The sequence below is a fragment of the Acyrthosiphon pisum genome, chromosome X (genome assembly GCF_005508785.2).
Source record: "Acyrthosiphon pisum isolate AL4f chromosome X, pea_aphid_22Mar2018_4r6ur, whole genome shotgun sequence".
NCBI classification, from domain to species: Eukaryota; Metazoa; Arthropoda; class Insecta; order Hemiptera; family Aphididae; genus Acyrthosiphon; species Acyrthosiphon pisum.
In genome coordinates, this window is record NC_042493.1 from 93063112 (window position 1) to 93080579 (window position 17468).

The window sequence follows — 17468 nt, forward strand, 5'->3', positions numbered from 1 at the left end:
GATTAGTATTATTATTTGTATCAATATAATAATTATATCGGCTATTATCTAAGTTTGTATGCTGTGCTATAAGTAATTCCGGAGTTATGGCCTCTTAATTGGGTAGATTGGACAGTGGCGTAGTGTGGGTTTTAAGAAAGTGTAAGCAGAAAAACTAATGTTTTGGAAATTTACATCTACAAATTCAAATGTACACAGCCGCCGAGTATCGCCTTATCGGTAATACAAATAATAATAAACCGGTTGGTACTGTGGTGTATGCAAAATCATAAGTGCTTACAAATTGTATATAAATACGAGCCCCCTCTACGACATTGTACGTAAGCCGTGTCTATTAGCTCAGGTAAGCAGTTTCAGAACATGTTACACGACGGTACAGCGCGTCAATACTAAGTGTTAATAAAATAAAAATAGATTTTCCAGTTTTTCCACCATCATACGCAACGTACGACGACGATGACCAAAATATGGCTGTGTTCATTAAAATTGTTATCTTATATTCTAAACATATTATTATTTATTATTTTTATTACTATAGAAACTTAAAAAAAAAATAGTCAAAGATTTAATTTGAATTGTAATTTGTTATTATAATAACATTAATATTAACTTATTTTTCCCTTTTTTCAAGTGTAAGCAGTGCTTACAGTGCTTACATGCACGCTACGCCCCTGAGATTGGTCTAATCTAACTGGGAAGAAGATAGGCTAATTTAAAAAGGGTTAAATTTGTTTTTTTTTTACTCATTGGATTTTAGTACAGTTAGGTTAGGTTTTTGTATTAATTGATTATATTAATCCATCGTAGTTGGAATTAAGTAAAAACGACAAACTTGGTATAACTTTGATATTGCGTAGAGTTAAATTATACACTTACGTACAAATAGCACGGAGTCCGCGATCTACCGCAGGTAGATTGCCTACCTGATAATGTACTGCTGTGAATCAAAATTTTTATCCTGGGCAACAGAAAAGTTAAGATAAATCTAGAACATCACACACCGAATATTAAATAACGCATTGAACAAAGTTTGAGTCATATACAGTTGGTACATTTAACGGGTAACGAAGTGCACGGGATCAGCTAGTATTAATTATAATATTATGTTAATTGTATTAATTATACATATTATATGACTGTATTACTGTAACGAACTAAATATTAAATACTATACATATAGCATGTATAAATTAAATATTATTTTATAATTTTAGATTCTGAGTAAAAATGCTTTGATTTTCTACTTCAGCATCTTTTTTAGTAGGAAAGTTAATCTAGTTGATACTTCGAGGGAGTAAAAGTAAAAAAAATTCAATTTTTGTTAGTTTTTTTTAAGTATTATCGAAAAATTGTCTCTCTGTCAAAAAACTTAAAAATGTAATACAAATTTCTACATAATTTCTACATTTGTTGGTGGAAATGAAAACAATAAATTGAGCCTAAATCTACAATAATTTTTTATGATCGTCTGAAATTAGAATATTTACAAAATTCATCAAAATCATTAACATTTGCAAATTATTTTTTAAAAATGTATAAAATATTTGATTTTTATAGCTAAGTATTTAAAATGCAAAACAAAGATTCTTAAAAAACATCTAAAAAATATATAAACACAGTTTTTTTTGTAGGTGACATTTTATATATATTATAATAAATTTAATTTGGTCCACATAAACCAAAGAATAATGATTTTAGTTATTTTATTGAAATTAAAATATTATTCGTGTCTATTTGAAACTTTAAAAGTACATGGTAACAATTTTTTCACAGAATAATGTTATTCTGAAATTTAAGTTTTTCTGCAAAAATGTATTTAACCCACTGTAGTACTATTGCCTGATTGTAAAATAAACAACTTTAATCACGATAATATCATACAAATATAATATAGGTACTTTATATACTTAGTAAGATTATAGTAATATTATAGGCTGACAGGCTGCAAAATCGTTTTTCGTATGCAAACATTTCATGTCAAGTCATTAAATTAAAATTCAACCCATCCTAATATCCATCCTATACATCGACTCACTCGACAACTAATGTTTAAGAGAGCGGTACCCACTTGCCGAGGTACACTCGACAGTCGACACCTGTCCGATACCATTATACAGCTGAGCGACTTCCCTGGTTTGTATATATTAGATTTCGTAAAAAAAAATAGGCTTTTAAATTTTATAATTTTACGCTTGCGCAGTTTACATTTCACCTTTTTACACTTGATAAAAAAAAGGCGCAGTTTACATGTGTGACTTGGTATGTTTTCCACGAGCGCAGTTCACAATCGCTGTCGGATATGGGTACTATTGTACTATCATATTCTAATATTGTATTGTTTGATAGTAACTTGCACAGTACAGTTCCGTAACCAGTGGGGGACTTAGGGGGACTACAGCATCCTGATAGTATTACAGTTCTTATGGTTTTTTTTTTTTTTTTAATGTAACTGATCAGACTTTTCTCCTCCATTTAAAAAAAATTTCCCGGATAAGCCTCCGACACGCACATTTTTATCATATTTTATTGTTACAGAAACGGAATAATAATATTGGCTTTTGCTCCGTTTCAGAACAACTGACATGGTGAAAGAGGAGGACGAACTTGGTACGGAATCTGATCATCTTCGCCGACGGAATGCTATTGGCGTCATCGTATCTGGCCCTAGCTCTGACCACGTTGCACTTCAGCCACAGATGCAATACGGGTAAGACGAAAAACGTTTAATTATGACCGGAAATGACATAACAAAGTCAATAAATACGTCGATAAAACATTATAAGTACTCGCATTCTGCGTAGGTATACATATATATAAAATATGATACAGATTTTATAGCTGCGGTAGGCAAAGGCCTTAATCGGGTGGTGAAACTGTAGCACTTGCACCTCCAGAAAATCGTACACATTTTTTGTATACCTATAGTTTCTATTTCCAAAAGTGTTTACTTGTTTATTAAACAAGTAACTATACAAATTTATAATTGTCAAACAAGAGTCGTTTATTAATACTAATTATTAGGTACAACTAGGACACTATAGGTAAACATTTTTCTGGCGGGAATTTTCAAAGGAAGTTGAAGTATTGCGATGGGTACGAAATTAAAATATTTTTTCCGCACCACCAGAAATTTATGCCAATTTACGCCACTGGAGTACCTTTACTGAAGTACCCAAAGTGGGATGGTTGAAAAGTTAAAGTTGTTTTTTTAACCTTTGAACTTAGTCTCTACCAGTGTAGGGTAAAAAGCAAAAAAAAAGTAAATGGTGAGTGTCATTAATTGATGACAGCTCTCATCAGAGTACTGCATGTAAATATTTAATTTTTATTATTAAATTTTAGGTACGTGATTAATAAAATTAATATGTATGTATTCACATTAATCATACATAAACTAATTATTATACCCCTGAGGTATAGATTGTGTATTTCGAATAAAGAAAAAAAAACTTTTTTACTTAACTGATTAGTTAATATTTAATTTAGTTTAATTGACAGCATTGAAAAAACTTAGCTTTCTTCAGTATATTTAAAAATAATCCATGAAATTAAAAATTTTGAAATTTTTTATACCCATACGTAAATATTAATATTAAAATAAAAATATAAACAATCCAATACTATATTGGTACTTACAAACACTTCTGTTATTTTTCTTGACAAAATAATTTTGTAAATACATATATTTTAGTAGATTAGATTAGCATAATATTATATGACCTTAAATTGCTATTTGATATAAAAAATTAATATTAATAATTAAATTATTAATTGTGATGTTTTTAGTTTAAATTTTTAATAATCATGTAAAGTAAAATAGGTATATTATTTACAGTATAAACTGTACAATACGATGGAAGTTCAATAAAATTGTTTATTAAAACATTTAGGAAACTAGAAAAACTCAGTCACTCTTTATGTGATCCACTTGTTAATTCAAAAAAGTAATTAACTTTTTTTAAACTGAGTTGAGTTAATACCTATTTTTTCCATATTAACTTTTAACTTAACGAGTTAAATTTATGATTTGTTAACTGTAACTTATTTATCTTGTGTTCTCTTTACTTAACTTGAGTTAATTAAATTAATTAAAGCTTTGTGAAATCATTTGACCTGAAACCAGAAATCGCTAATTAGATTTACTGCTTGGTATATTTTTTAAACTTTTCTGATATCAGCTCTAAAAACAATATCTGCATTTTTCATCAAAATCAATCTATTAATTAGTTTTTGAGTATACGAGTATATCGTATAAGCTACAAACATACATTTGGTTTTAATATATAGTTTCTTTTATCGAGGCGATGTAAACGAGACGAATTGTTGCATGCTTTTACCTCATCTGCCCGAGTAACCAATGGAACAAAACAAAAAAAAATTGAATCTCAAAATCCTTGTTTAAGGACCTCTATCAAATTATTTTTAAGTGGGTCTTTACTTCATAAAATTATATTACTGACCAGTGACCACATTGCATACACATAGCTTCGGCGTATCTGACTAAGCGATGACAAATCAGTCTGTCAGTTAGTCAGGATAAATTCTTTTATATAATATATAGATGTCAACCATATCTATTTTTAATTTTCAAATACTCCTTTTTATTCAGATTTCGGTTTTCAAATACCAGAATAAAAAAATTAAGCAAACATTGGGTACCTATATTAATAACCGTAAATATCCAGGTTAATATTGGTTATTACGGCTGTTCGCAAATTTTTTTATAGATATTTTTATTAAATATTTCATTAAAACGTTTTCTTATTTAAATATATAATATTATATTATAGACTACCTATAGTATTTGGTCAATTTCAGTACATAGCTGAGTTGTTGACACCAGACCTGACCCGGCCATACACGTCAATACCTATGTTAATATTTTATAACACTATTAGTTATAACTTATACCTGGTTTTATTCTTTACTATTTATTAAGAAATACATTATAATAATATATAATTTAAAAAATAATTTAATTTTTATAGTTTAAATCATTTAATATTCGGTTTTTAGGTACCTATCAGAATCGATTAACATAATTTTCTTATAGATAAAAAGGTACCTATTATCTACTATTTACCTATATAGTTATTCCTTTTCGACCTAAATGGTACTTTTATAGTGAACATTTGTATAAACATCACGTTATTTATAGTAATAATTAGTATAATGACAATTTTACTCGATCATACGAATTATAATTTTTAATCGATTATGTACATCCGCAGAGAGTGTTCCTTCTTTATCAACTGGAAATAATGGTTTCGTTGGGAAATCACTAGGTAGAAGACTGCTCAAGAATAGAAAACACGAAAATGAGAACACATTTTGCTTCACTCCCGGTTGTGTAAAAGCTGGTGAGCATAATAATAATTAAATATTTATAATGTAATATTATATACCTACGGCTCGATTAACTACTGATTTATAGTTAATTTAATAAACTGTTTGTACCTAGTATTCAGTTTGTAAATACATCTCTGAGTGGTTTTTTTAAAATTATTTTTAGCTTTTCACTGGGGGCCGCATTAATAAAAAATTAAAAAAAAAACTTAAGTAGAAATACAATTTTAACATAAATTAATATTAGTAGGTACAATATATTTTATAATATAAAAAATCATATTAAAAGTTAAATTGCATGGTTGTCTTATATATAGTTTTATCTAATCTCAAATAAAAAATATACCAGTAGAGATACCTAAGTTTTGAATTTAAAAAAAAAATTATTTTACATTAAAATATTGCTTTTGAATAAAATATAAAATGTTAATTCTCGAATGAAAAAAGTATACAAATAAAACCAGACCTAAAATTTTTTAACATTATAGCTGCTTCTGTGATTAACAATATGAACGTATCAGTAAATCCCTGTGATGATTTTTATGAGTTCGCGTGTGGAAATTTTATCAAATACACGATTATCGACGACGACAAACCGTTTCAGACGACATTCAGCATTGCTGGCGATACGCTGTTGAACAAGCTCCGAATAATTGTCACCGAACCTATCAAACCAGACGAACAGAGACCGATCAAAATGGCGAAATTAATGTTTAAATCGTGCATGGACAAAGGTATAAGAATAATTGTACGTTTGTGGGCCCCGAGGCAGTTTAAATTTTGAGGATCCCTAGAAAATGATTACCTGCCCATTGATATACGTCTTTGATTTTACAATACTACTCAACAATACAAATAAGCCGTTTAAACAATAACCAACTTATTTTAATAGATAAAACAATGTTCCTTTATTAAATTATTTCAATAAAAACCTAAAAATGTACAGAAAAAAATTAACTAGGTCATAGCTAACGAATATTTTATGTTTTCTTCTGAAAAAAATCAATTATTAATAAGCTATTGGTACAAAAAAGTTTTAACCTAATTAAAGTTAATATTCTAATGTTTAGATCAGGGACCTTTATGATTTTATTGTTTAAGATTTTGGTTTTGATTTTTAAAAATATAAAATTTCGGTTTCGGTTAATACCAGTTATAACCCTTTTTATAAGAGTTCGGACGGCCGGAATCATAATAATATGATAGTACACCTCAAATTATGAAAAAAAAACCCTTTAAAGAGAATCTAATTTTTAATTATTTTAGTTACGGGCAATTCAACTTTTTAAACAAAACTGAACCTACAACACATTTAAAAATATATCTTCAAAACTTTTCAACATTTTACTGCAGTTCATTTTTATTTTAAACTATAAACTAACATACACAATCAAACTAGAAATATACAAATTATTCATATAAAATTGAAAAAAGTAAAAAGTTGGAAAAAAATTAGCATATTTAAAAGATATCACGTATAACTCAAAATAACATCGTATTTACTACAGTTTGTTTTTATTTTATTTATTATTCCACAGATTTATACCTAGAATGCTAAATGTTGTATTCATATCTTCCATAATTTTTAAGTGATCTGCGACTTTGAAACGTGACACGAAACGTGACACGACTTTCGTAATTATAATTTATTGTTATCAATGAACATTGGACAATAATTACTAGACAACGAGCTTAGATGAGGCACTCACTATTCATAAAGAGATGATATTTAGGAAAACAAAATGTTTAAGATATAAAATGAAAATAAACACTGTAGTAAATACGGCGTTATTTTAATGCTTAGTTTTCTTGACTTTATTTTACTTTTTTGAATTTAATAATAATAATTTGTACATTTTTGGAGCATTGATAGTTGATAGTTGAAAGCACAATAAAAAAGCTTATAAAAAAAATTACGATAAAATGTTATTGACATAACTTTTTTTTGAAAACAGTTCACTATTTTTTGATCTACTTCGAATAAACCAATGCGGGTTAAAACTAAAGTGACCATATATTATATTAATTATACCTAAGTTAAAATTATTATATTATGTGATTAATTGACAGTTGCATGTCAACCATTTAAATAGAAAAATAAGATTTTACTAATTTTCTTCTATTTCTATATTATAATAATATAATATATAGCCAATGGCAATAATTTACATACAAATTTCCAATTGAAAAAAGTCTTTCAGTTTTTCCGAAATTTGCCAATTTTTGGAGCAATTTTTTTTCTGTAAAAACTTCATTTGAAATATTACGAGCTTTAAAAAAAAAAAAAAAAGATTCAAATTGGTCCGGCTAGCCGTTCTCGATTGATGCGATTACCAACGAACAGCTTTTCATTTTAATCACAATGAAGTTCACGTTAACAGAAAAAATCGAAAGAGATGGATTGGAACCGTTTAAGAAAATGTTGAAAAGCTTCGGTGGATGGCCGGTGCTGGAAGGCGATAAATGGAGTTATACTGAATGCACGTGGAAGGACATCGTGTACAAAATTAGAGAGGCGGGTTACAGCGTGGACTACTTAATTCGATTTTCCATCGGCATAGATTTGAAAAACTCCATGATGAGAGCTATTGAAGTGAGCTAACACAAGACAATGTTATAACAATAGTTCAACATTCATCGAAAACAATAACTATCATCGTAATGCAAGGCTGGGCACTAACGAGTTAAAAGTTAAAAGTCAAGTTATAAAGTTAATTTAATTTAACTTTTGAACTCGACTATACTTCTTTTTGGATTTCCGCCAATCCGGCAATTTAACTAATTGTTTTTAAATAAATTGAAATTTTATTTTCATCACAAAAAGTTATTATTAACTAATTTTGTTTTCAATTTCATTTTATTACAATCGAATTCGTTTTCATGTCAAAAAAATTGGGCAAGTGGGTGTCGCTCTGAACTACAGTAGGTTACAAATTTTGACCTACCGAATGCACCAACTAGTTTCACTTTTCCATTGGGAAAAATACTGAAATTGAAATTGGGAGCATTATTTTGACTGCTCGTTGTGTACATTGATACAAAAAAAAACTATCATTATAACATCAATATTCATCGCCCGGAATCTAAAATATTTCGGGTATAATGTTTGCTATGAATTATTGTCATTTTAATGACAAAAAACTTCAATGCTGTACTTGGGTCTTGGGATATAGTAATACTGTATATCAAAACAATATAGTTTCGAATTGGTAAACAAAATAAAAATAGGCCACTTAAGCTTAATTTAATAAAATGTTTGAAAAAATTGTGTAGGTACAGACTTTTAACTTGGGTAAACTGCATGTAAACTTTTTCTTAATTTGACTTCACTGAGTTAAAAAAAAAATAAACTCTCCCAGCTTTGTCGCTATGTACCTAACCTAACCTAATAATGCGTTTGACTGGTATTGTTCGACCTACTTACGTTTCAGCTGGACGAAGCGTCCTTGGCACTTAAGGGCACCGACGAAAAGTCTGTGGCCGGGTACTATAGGTACATGGTGGACATCGCGGTGCTGTTCGGCGCTGATCGGCACAGGGCCGTCAAGGAGCTGAGACAGTCGTTGGAGTTCGAGATACGATTGGCCAAGATATCGATGACGGCGGAAGAGCGCCGGGACACCGCCAAGCTGTACAACCCAATGAAACTTGCCGACCTGCAACAAAACTACCCGACCATACCGTGGAAAGAGTACCTCAACAACCTGTTGTTCCCGCTGACCATACAGCGAGACGACATTATAATTGTAAACGCGCCGAAATACCTGTCGGAACTCGAAATCCTACTCTGCAGTACGCCCAAAAGGTAAATCCATATACCCATATAATATTATGTTGCGGACGATGTATGAAGTATTTGTGTAAAAGTATTCAAATTCGTATTTAAGTACCTATATACCTATTGAATACTTTTTTATACACTTTCAGTTTTAACCATGAAGTGTTTTCGATAATATTTTTTTATTTCGAATACTTTTGGTTTTTTTTCGAACATGTTATTTTAATTCAAAATATTACGAACCGATAATATGTCTGGCAATTATTTTGAAAACAATATTTTTATCAACCTTGTATTTAATAAATTTACTGAATAAAAATGATTATATACCTACTATGTTACGATTATAAACCAATATAGTATCTGAAAATTATTTGATTAGGTAGTATCTTAAATACTAGAAAAAAATTTATTTGAGGTATTGAACACTGGCTTACAATCAATGTGGAATACCGAGCAATGTACACAATGTCAATTTTGTTTTGCCCGCAGCAATTTGAATCGTGAAAAATTATTTTTGGTGCAATATTTTCTATTAAAATGCATAATTACCTACTAGTAAATATACATATATAATATTGATGTGGTAAAAAAAAAAAAAAATAACTAACTTAGTAATATTAAGCTTCTTTAGATTGTATTGTTACAAATAATATTCGTAAGTGCCATGGATGGAGCAAGGAGGCTTGTGGGGATTAAAGCTCTCCCAAATACACAAATTTGCCCCCCCCCCCCCCCTAAAACTCACAATGTACTTATTTTGAATAAAGACACTTGTAAAACATTTACATTTTTTTATGGAATATATTAACAAATAGTTACTTAATATTTGCGGGGCTATAGTTTGAAACGAGTAAACATGATTTAGTTTAAGTTTTATGATAATAATTATTCGCACTATGATTACTAGAATTATAAGTTATAAGTAGAGACCGGATTTGTATGCGCTTAAAATCTTGAATATAAGATGCTTCTATGCTCTATAATTTCATCAAAATAATCGTTTATATTATGCAAAAATATTCTTTTATGAAAAAATGTATTAAACACTGAAAAAACAAATAAAAGTAACAGTTTATAAAAATAAACAGCTTTATATTTAATCTATAATATGGTGATATACTGCCATACTGGTGTACCCATATTTAACTGCTGTAACACAAACTTATGAACTCAAAAAATAATGATAATAACAAGTTTAAGTAATAAAAATAAAAAAAATTTTATGATCTATTATATTTTTATAAAATATTCAAATTTGAACCAATTTGGCAATATATTCCTAAAACTTGTTTTTTACTCAAAATATTCTTTAACCTTAAAATGGTAAATGAATCGTCGAGAAAGCTTATCCAATTGGAGCTGCATACTCTCAGTAAAGATATGTAAAAACATAAAAATCCGGTCTCTAGTTATAACACAACGCAGAAAGTACTGATATTAGGTATACTACCACCATAGAACAATGCTATCACAGAGTTATTGTTGTATTTACAAATTTCAATGAAGAACGTTTCGAAATTTATAAAATTTATTCAAGCCACTTAAATAAATTGTTTTAATACTAAAACATTATATAGCTGGGGCTTCAGCCCCTCAAAAAAAATGGTCAAGCTTCGCTCATTGTAGGTACGTGATTTACTATAGAATGGCAGTGATAATTGTAAAGTCTGTCTACTTTCCTACACTTACATTTGTTACTTGTTTTGAAAAGCTGCGTACAGACTACGTACAAGATCTTCCGCCAATATTAGGTACCTATATAACATATTATCTTTATTATAATGAATTGTTTTTATATGTTATATTTGTAATAATATAATATAATATAATTTAATAAAATAAATTACCATTGTTTTAAAATATTCAGAATTTTAATAAATGTGTAATAAATAATTATGGTCATAAAATTATTATATTTTTGATTTTTTCTTCGATATCATATAAATATTAGTAGTATTAGATGGATAAAAAAAAAATACTAAACAAAAATTAATTTGTTTGTATTCGCTGTGTAAATTTCCCGAGCAGAATCAAATTTACGTAACATAATATAAATTGATATAATATTACAATCGAACGTGTCCTGACTGACTGATCAAGATCAACGTAGAAATATACAAAAAGTTACAGCTATTTAGAAAACGTATTAAATATAAATCATTATATTTTGTGCCCTAAATTGTAAAATAAATAGTAAATATTATTATATTCAAAAACGAATAATGTGTCGTTTTCTCCAAAGTATTATCATCCTCATTCGATTAAAATCAGTAATAGCCAATGATCTGCAACACGTTTTAAACTAATTGTCTATACTATTTTCGTAATATGTAATCAGTGTTGGGTAAAAAAATTCTACGATTAACCGATGATTACAATTTATATGGATCTTATGTATAACTAAATATTCGTGAATTTCATTTAATTCTTACACCCATTGAATCAGCCATTATTTAGGCATTAAAAAGATGTACTATTGATGTTAAAAATAATAAAATCTCACTATGAAACAGTTAATTAATGAGATTAATCATACACTAAGGTTAATAATTTAATCATTAACCACAAATAATCTCAATAATTACATTTTTCATAGTGAAATTGTATTATTTTTAATATCGATTATCATTATACTTAAGTAATGGAAAATTCAACGAGTGTAATATGTATGTTGTTAATTAATGAATAATATTAAGTTGTGGATAAAATCCATATGAACTGTATTTATGGGTTAATCGTAGAATTTATTTTGCCCAACACCGCTATGAATTTTTTTTAAAACGCTGATGGACGCCCGGGCTCTAACTCGATAATTTTGTCGTCAGGATCTCCGCAAATTACATGATTTGGAGATTCGCCGCACAGTGCGTCAATTTTCTGACTGAAGAATTAAGGAAAAGAGAGTTGGAGTTCCTCACCGAGCAGAGCGGCAAGACTGAACGAGTGCCCAGATGGAAGGAATGCGTGGGTATCAGTTCCGATAGGTTTTCATTGGCCATCGGATCGTTGTACGTAAGACAGTTTTTCGACGAAAGTGCCAAAAACGAAGCTTTGGAAATGGTGGACGGTATCAGGGAGGAAATGAACAAAATATTATCTACAAACGATTGGATGGACGACGAAACAAGGTGATAAGTTCGACTTTCGGGTCATAAATTAGGTAGCTAGAGCGCGGATTTATATGCAATTATATAACTTTTCCTTTTCACATATTTTTTGTATTTCCTTCGGTCGTCTACATGAATCATAACTAAAGCATACGGACATTTTTTTTGCATATTTTATGATTACTGCATATCTATTTGCAAGGCTGGGAATTAACTAGTTTCTTTTGACTTTTCATTAACTTAACTGTTAACTTACTACATTTCTTTTTTAATTAACGTGAAATTAACGAATTAATTTTTCATTTTAAGAAGTAAATTAAGTAAATTAATTTTGTTTTTAATTTTATTATATTTCAATAATTCAGTTTATTTCGTTTTCATGTCAAAAAAAAAAATGTACCGTGAATTGTTTAAAGTTAAGGATCTAACTTAGGTATATGAAAATACTGTATTAAGTATAAACGCTATAGTCTATAATTTAGTTTTGGGTTGGAAACAAATTAAGTAAGCTATCGTTGAACAAACAATTTTGTTATTGGTGGATATTAACTTAACTGAAGTTAAAAACAAAAATATTAACTTGTCCAGCCTTGCCTAGTTGTTTATATTTTAACAAACTTATAAATTTATTGCATATTGAAACAAAAATATATTTAATAAAAAGTTGTGAAATAATATTTTGTCAAGTAGAAAATTTAAAAGCAAATTTTTAGGCACTTTTAATAGATGAATTAATTTCACAGGTACCTACCTAATTATAAGTTGCTTAATTTGTTTTAAGTCATTTTAATACTTCGTCAAATTATTTGACTAATAATAATAATTATCAAATAAAAATTATGAATTTATTAAGGTACCTTATAACCCACTTCAAAATTAGTTTGTCTTGCATATTTGTTGCATAATATTTTTTACGATTTTGAGTACATATTTTGATAAATTGTAGTGCGTCCAAATCACCGCTCTAATTATAACGCATAACCCTTTCTGACGACAAAAACTATTGTGACGTCATAATTATTTTTGATTTTTTCACTGCAGGAGAAACGCGATAGACAAAGCGAATTCAATGACCAGTCACGTTGCATACCCCGACGAATTATTGGACGACTGCAAGTTGAATGCCTTTTATGAAAATGTAATTGTTTATATAATAAGATAGCGTGCAACAGTAATACCCGACAAATTAAATAACTTTTGTTCTAGTCAATTATATTTAATAATTTTTTTACATTTTTTACATCATTTACATACGTTAGCATATACTTATTTACCTATAGCATAACATTTTTTTATTTTTTAAAACAGAAAGTAAAACATTTTAGATCTGAAATATATTTTTTTATAAAAATTCAAAATAGCCAATTTTAATATCTGGATTTTTAGAACGATTTTGACTGTAAAACATGGTTTATTTCGTTTACATTTTTTTTAAATCTCTTTATTTTTGTTACCTAAGTATAAAGTTAGTTCAGTCGTAAAATCGTTTTAAATTCAATAAGTATAAACTTGTTTTAAATATTTTATGAGAATTTTTTATAGGTACCAAATACCTAAGTAATTGTTAAAATCTAAATATTTTGTTAAAAAGTTATTACTTTTAAACTCAATGAGTCTTAATTCAAAAAATTTTAATATTTTACAAAACCACTTAATTTTGATAAACGTTTTTACAGTCAAATTTTCCTAAAACCCAGATTTACAAATGTATAATTGACTATTTAAAATTTTTCAAAAAAAAAAAATTAGCTCTAATTTAAAATTTTTTGTTTTTAGTTTTAAAAATAAAAATGTTATTATCACATGTGTAGTGCAAAAGTGAATAAATTACCTATACATAAAATATAAAAATAAATAAACATACAAAATATTGATTAGAAGAAAAGTTATTTAATTTGTCAGGTCTTTCTAAGTAGACTTTTCTTTCCTAATTAGACCGTATTGGAGATAATAATATTATATGATGTATGATTAGAATTTTAAATTATAAAATTTGTGTTTGTTGTGATTTAATTTGTTAGCATTTGTTCAAGAAATATGTGTTGTATTTTTTCGTAGCTCGAAGTCAACGATAAAGACTATTTCACATCCATAATGAATTTTACTAAATTCCTCACTCACTACAGCTTTTCGTCGTTAAGGCAACCAGTAAACAAATCGGATTGGATTAATCACAGTAAAACGGCAATTATAAATGCCTTTTACAGTTATGATGAAAACAGTATCCGTAAGTAATATTGGAATATATTAATAAGCATCCAGTGGCGTAATTGTTGGGGGGAGGGGGGTATATCCCTAATAATGGATTGTCTATTGTGATTGTTATTGTGGCTATCTATTATCACAGTTAAAAGACGTGCATTGCGCTAGCCGCACCCATTGAACAATTTATGAATACTTTGACATTACCGTGCGAATTCTAAATTTAGTCGTGCAAATTCATGCTAATTGCGTGCTAAATGTTGACATCAAAGTATTCATAAATTGTTCAATGGGTGCGGCTAGCGCAATGCACGTAGTTAAAAGACGTAACTGATAAAAATGTATAACTTCCGACTTCTGATATCATTTTAAGCCACCTAAAACTTATCCTTCTTAACCTTTTTAGAATAAACACTGAAAAAATTAAAATTGTTAATATTATTAATAATTATTATTTTTGTAATTTACACAGTAATAACATCTCGAATTTTAATACCAAAAAAAAAAACTCAAAAAATGCCCGAAATCAAATGTTTTTATGTCATACAGTAGGTACTTAATGCACTACATTATTTTTTTTTCTAATAATAGTTTTGTTAAAAATTCTTATATAAATTAGTTATACCTAAATGATAGTTACATTTTAAAGGATAGCAGAAAAGTTTTACAGACAGAACTAATCGTTTTGGACTTTTTTAATCTAGAAAAACAATTATTTCCATACGTAATTGTTTTTTTTTTATATCTGTTTAAATAATTTATTTATTTACCTGTTATAATTGTTTTTAGAATTCTTATTGCTTCAATAGAGCAATTGGAATATTTGGCAAAAAACACGTCTAAAATACTATGTCACGCGCGTGTTGGACAAAAACAGAAAATCACGGTATCAAGTTCCCTTAAGTTTTTCCTTTTCATTTTTTTTCTATTTTTTTTTTTTTTTAGAGGCTATTCACGTTACCCGGGGGCCAGGACTCAGGAGATACCACGAGAAGGTTGGCACTTTAATGTTTTCCAATTTTTTTTTGTTTGCAACCAATATTTCAATATTACATGATATTTTAATATTAAATCATTAAGTCATTACGAAAATACTAAATCTACTATAAAATCAAAAATTGTCCAGCGCTCAAAATAATATGGCCTATGGGATGAGGTGGCATTGCTCATTATCCCCCACCCCCTAATGCTACTCTGCTGAGTGAGTGGTATTTAGTTTGTATATATATATAGGTAGATAATAAGTAATCATAATAAATAATATACGCGTATATTATGTGTATGTGTGTGTGTGTGTGACCAGCTAAAAAGACCCCGAAAAGTGGGCTACAGATCGAGGACCACTGATATAAACTGATTATAAATTTCCAGAGTTACCCGCCGGTATCCTGCAAGGCGTGTTCTTCTCCAGCGATCGTCCTCGGTACATGAATTACGGTGCCATTGGGTTCGTGATTGGTCACGAGATCACCCACGGTTTCGATGACCAAGGCAGAAAGTACGACAAGCATGGTAACCTGGTCGACTGGTGGGCAAAGAAGACGAAGAAACGCTTCTTGGAGAAGGTGTCGTGCATCATCAAACAGTATGGAAATTATACGGTTGATGAGGTCGGACTCAAGGTGTGTTGTGTTCATTTTTGGTTTATTATGGTACCGTTTTCCGCAGATGCATTTCGTGGTCGAATTAATCACTCGTCTAATATTTCATATTTTTTGAATTTCGAATAACTACCCGTGTCTTCGAAATTGTAATGATTGTTCACTCACAACAATCGATCAATACTGATATATTGTTTCAATAGAAGTTCAAAAGTATTAAATTAAAATTACAGTAGTAATTAAAAATACATGAGCACAATTTTTTTTTATAAGCATCTAAACTACGATTTTTGACAACATTTATTAAATTTAAATTTAAAAATAATTTTATAGTCAAAAAATTATAAATAGTTCAACTTGTACCTATAGCTAAGAATTGAAAATTTAAAGTCAAGTTCAACGCAAGGAGGTAAATAAATTACTTTGTACACAATTATATCATCAAAATATATAGGTACTTAGAAATATATATCAGAGGCTAACTGACAGTCTTTGCTCTGAATCGTTTTTCGTTTACAATGATATAATATCAGTGAATTAAAATTTAACACCATTCATTACAGTAACCTACACCTACCTGTAACCTAGTGTACAGCTGAGCGACACCCACTTGTCCACTTTTTTATACTATAGGTAATTATTTATTAGAAATAAAATAAGGTGCTTAAAAATGTATATAATTATTAATTACAATTATAAGTAGGTACCTAGTAGGAACCTACATAATATTATAAACTAGTAATGATACACATAATACACATAATCTTAATTAAAAGTTTTGCAACAATAGTTGAATTCTATGTATATTTGTTATTTTTTTTATTTATATCTCTGAATAGCTATGTAGAATTCCCGACAATAAGTGAGCGATGATTTTTATACAATTTATACTTATAAAAAAAGACAAATTTAGGTACAAACACTTATTAGATTAATTTTTAGTTAATTACTTTTTTTTGCAAAAGTATATATTTTTATCGAAAAAACTATAACACCCATAAGTGATTAAAACCAGAAAAAGCCAAAATCAACACTTATATTATGCTACAATTCGGAAAATATGTTTGCAAGTAAATTATGCAAAATAAAATGTTGATATTTTAATCTAGACATTATGAAACAAATTTCTATCTAAGAATACACACAATAATACAATATCTAAAATAAAACATGCAAAATCATAAACATTCTAACTCTAATTATGAATGTAGAATATCTATCTAGATGACATTATAGCATTAGGAAGGTACAGAGCTGCATTTAGGGGGGGGCTGGGTACAACTGCCCCGGGCGCCAGTATTTTAGAGGCGCCAAAATGTTGTAGCCAGAAATATGTTTACTTGTGAATTATTAAAATTGTATAATTTTAATTATTTTAATAACAGTATTATGTATAAAGTTTATTAGTATTATGCTGTTTGGCATTTTTTT

The 17468-nt window shown here is 28.5% G+C and overlaps 1 protein-coding gene across 1 annotated transcript in view; it reads left to right on the forward strand.

Annotated features, from left to right (window-relative positions):
• The first annotated feature begins 5853 nt into the window (after positions 1–5853).
• Positions 5854–17468, forward strand: part of LOC100161394 (neprilysin-2-like) — a 23464-nt gene continuing 11849 nt past the window's right edge. Inside the window, exons 1-7 of the mRNA XM_029491340.1 lie at positions 5854–6080; positions 7728–7939; positions 8778–9151; positions 11953–12255; positions 13276–13372; positions 14293–14461; positions 15808–16058. Coding sequence (XP_029347200.1) covers positions 5855–6080; positions 7728–7939; positions 8778–9151; positions 11953–12255; positions 13276–13372; positions 14293–14461; positions 15808–16058 — 1632 coding nt within the window. The 5' untranslated portion in view covers position 5854. The remainder of the gene's footprint in view (positions 6081–7727; positions 7940–8777; positions 9152–11952; positions 12256–13275; positions 13373–14292; positions 14462–15807; positions 16059–17468) is intronic.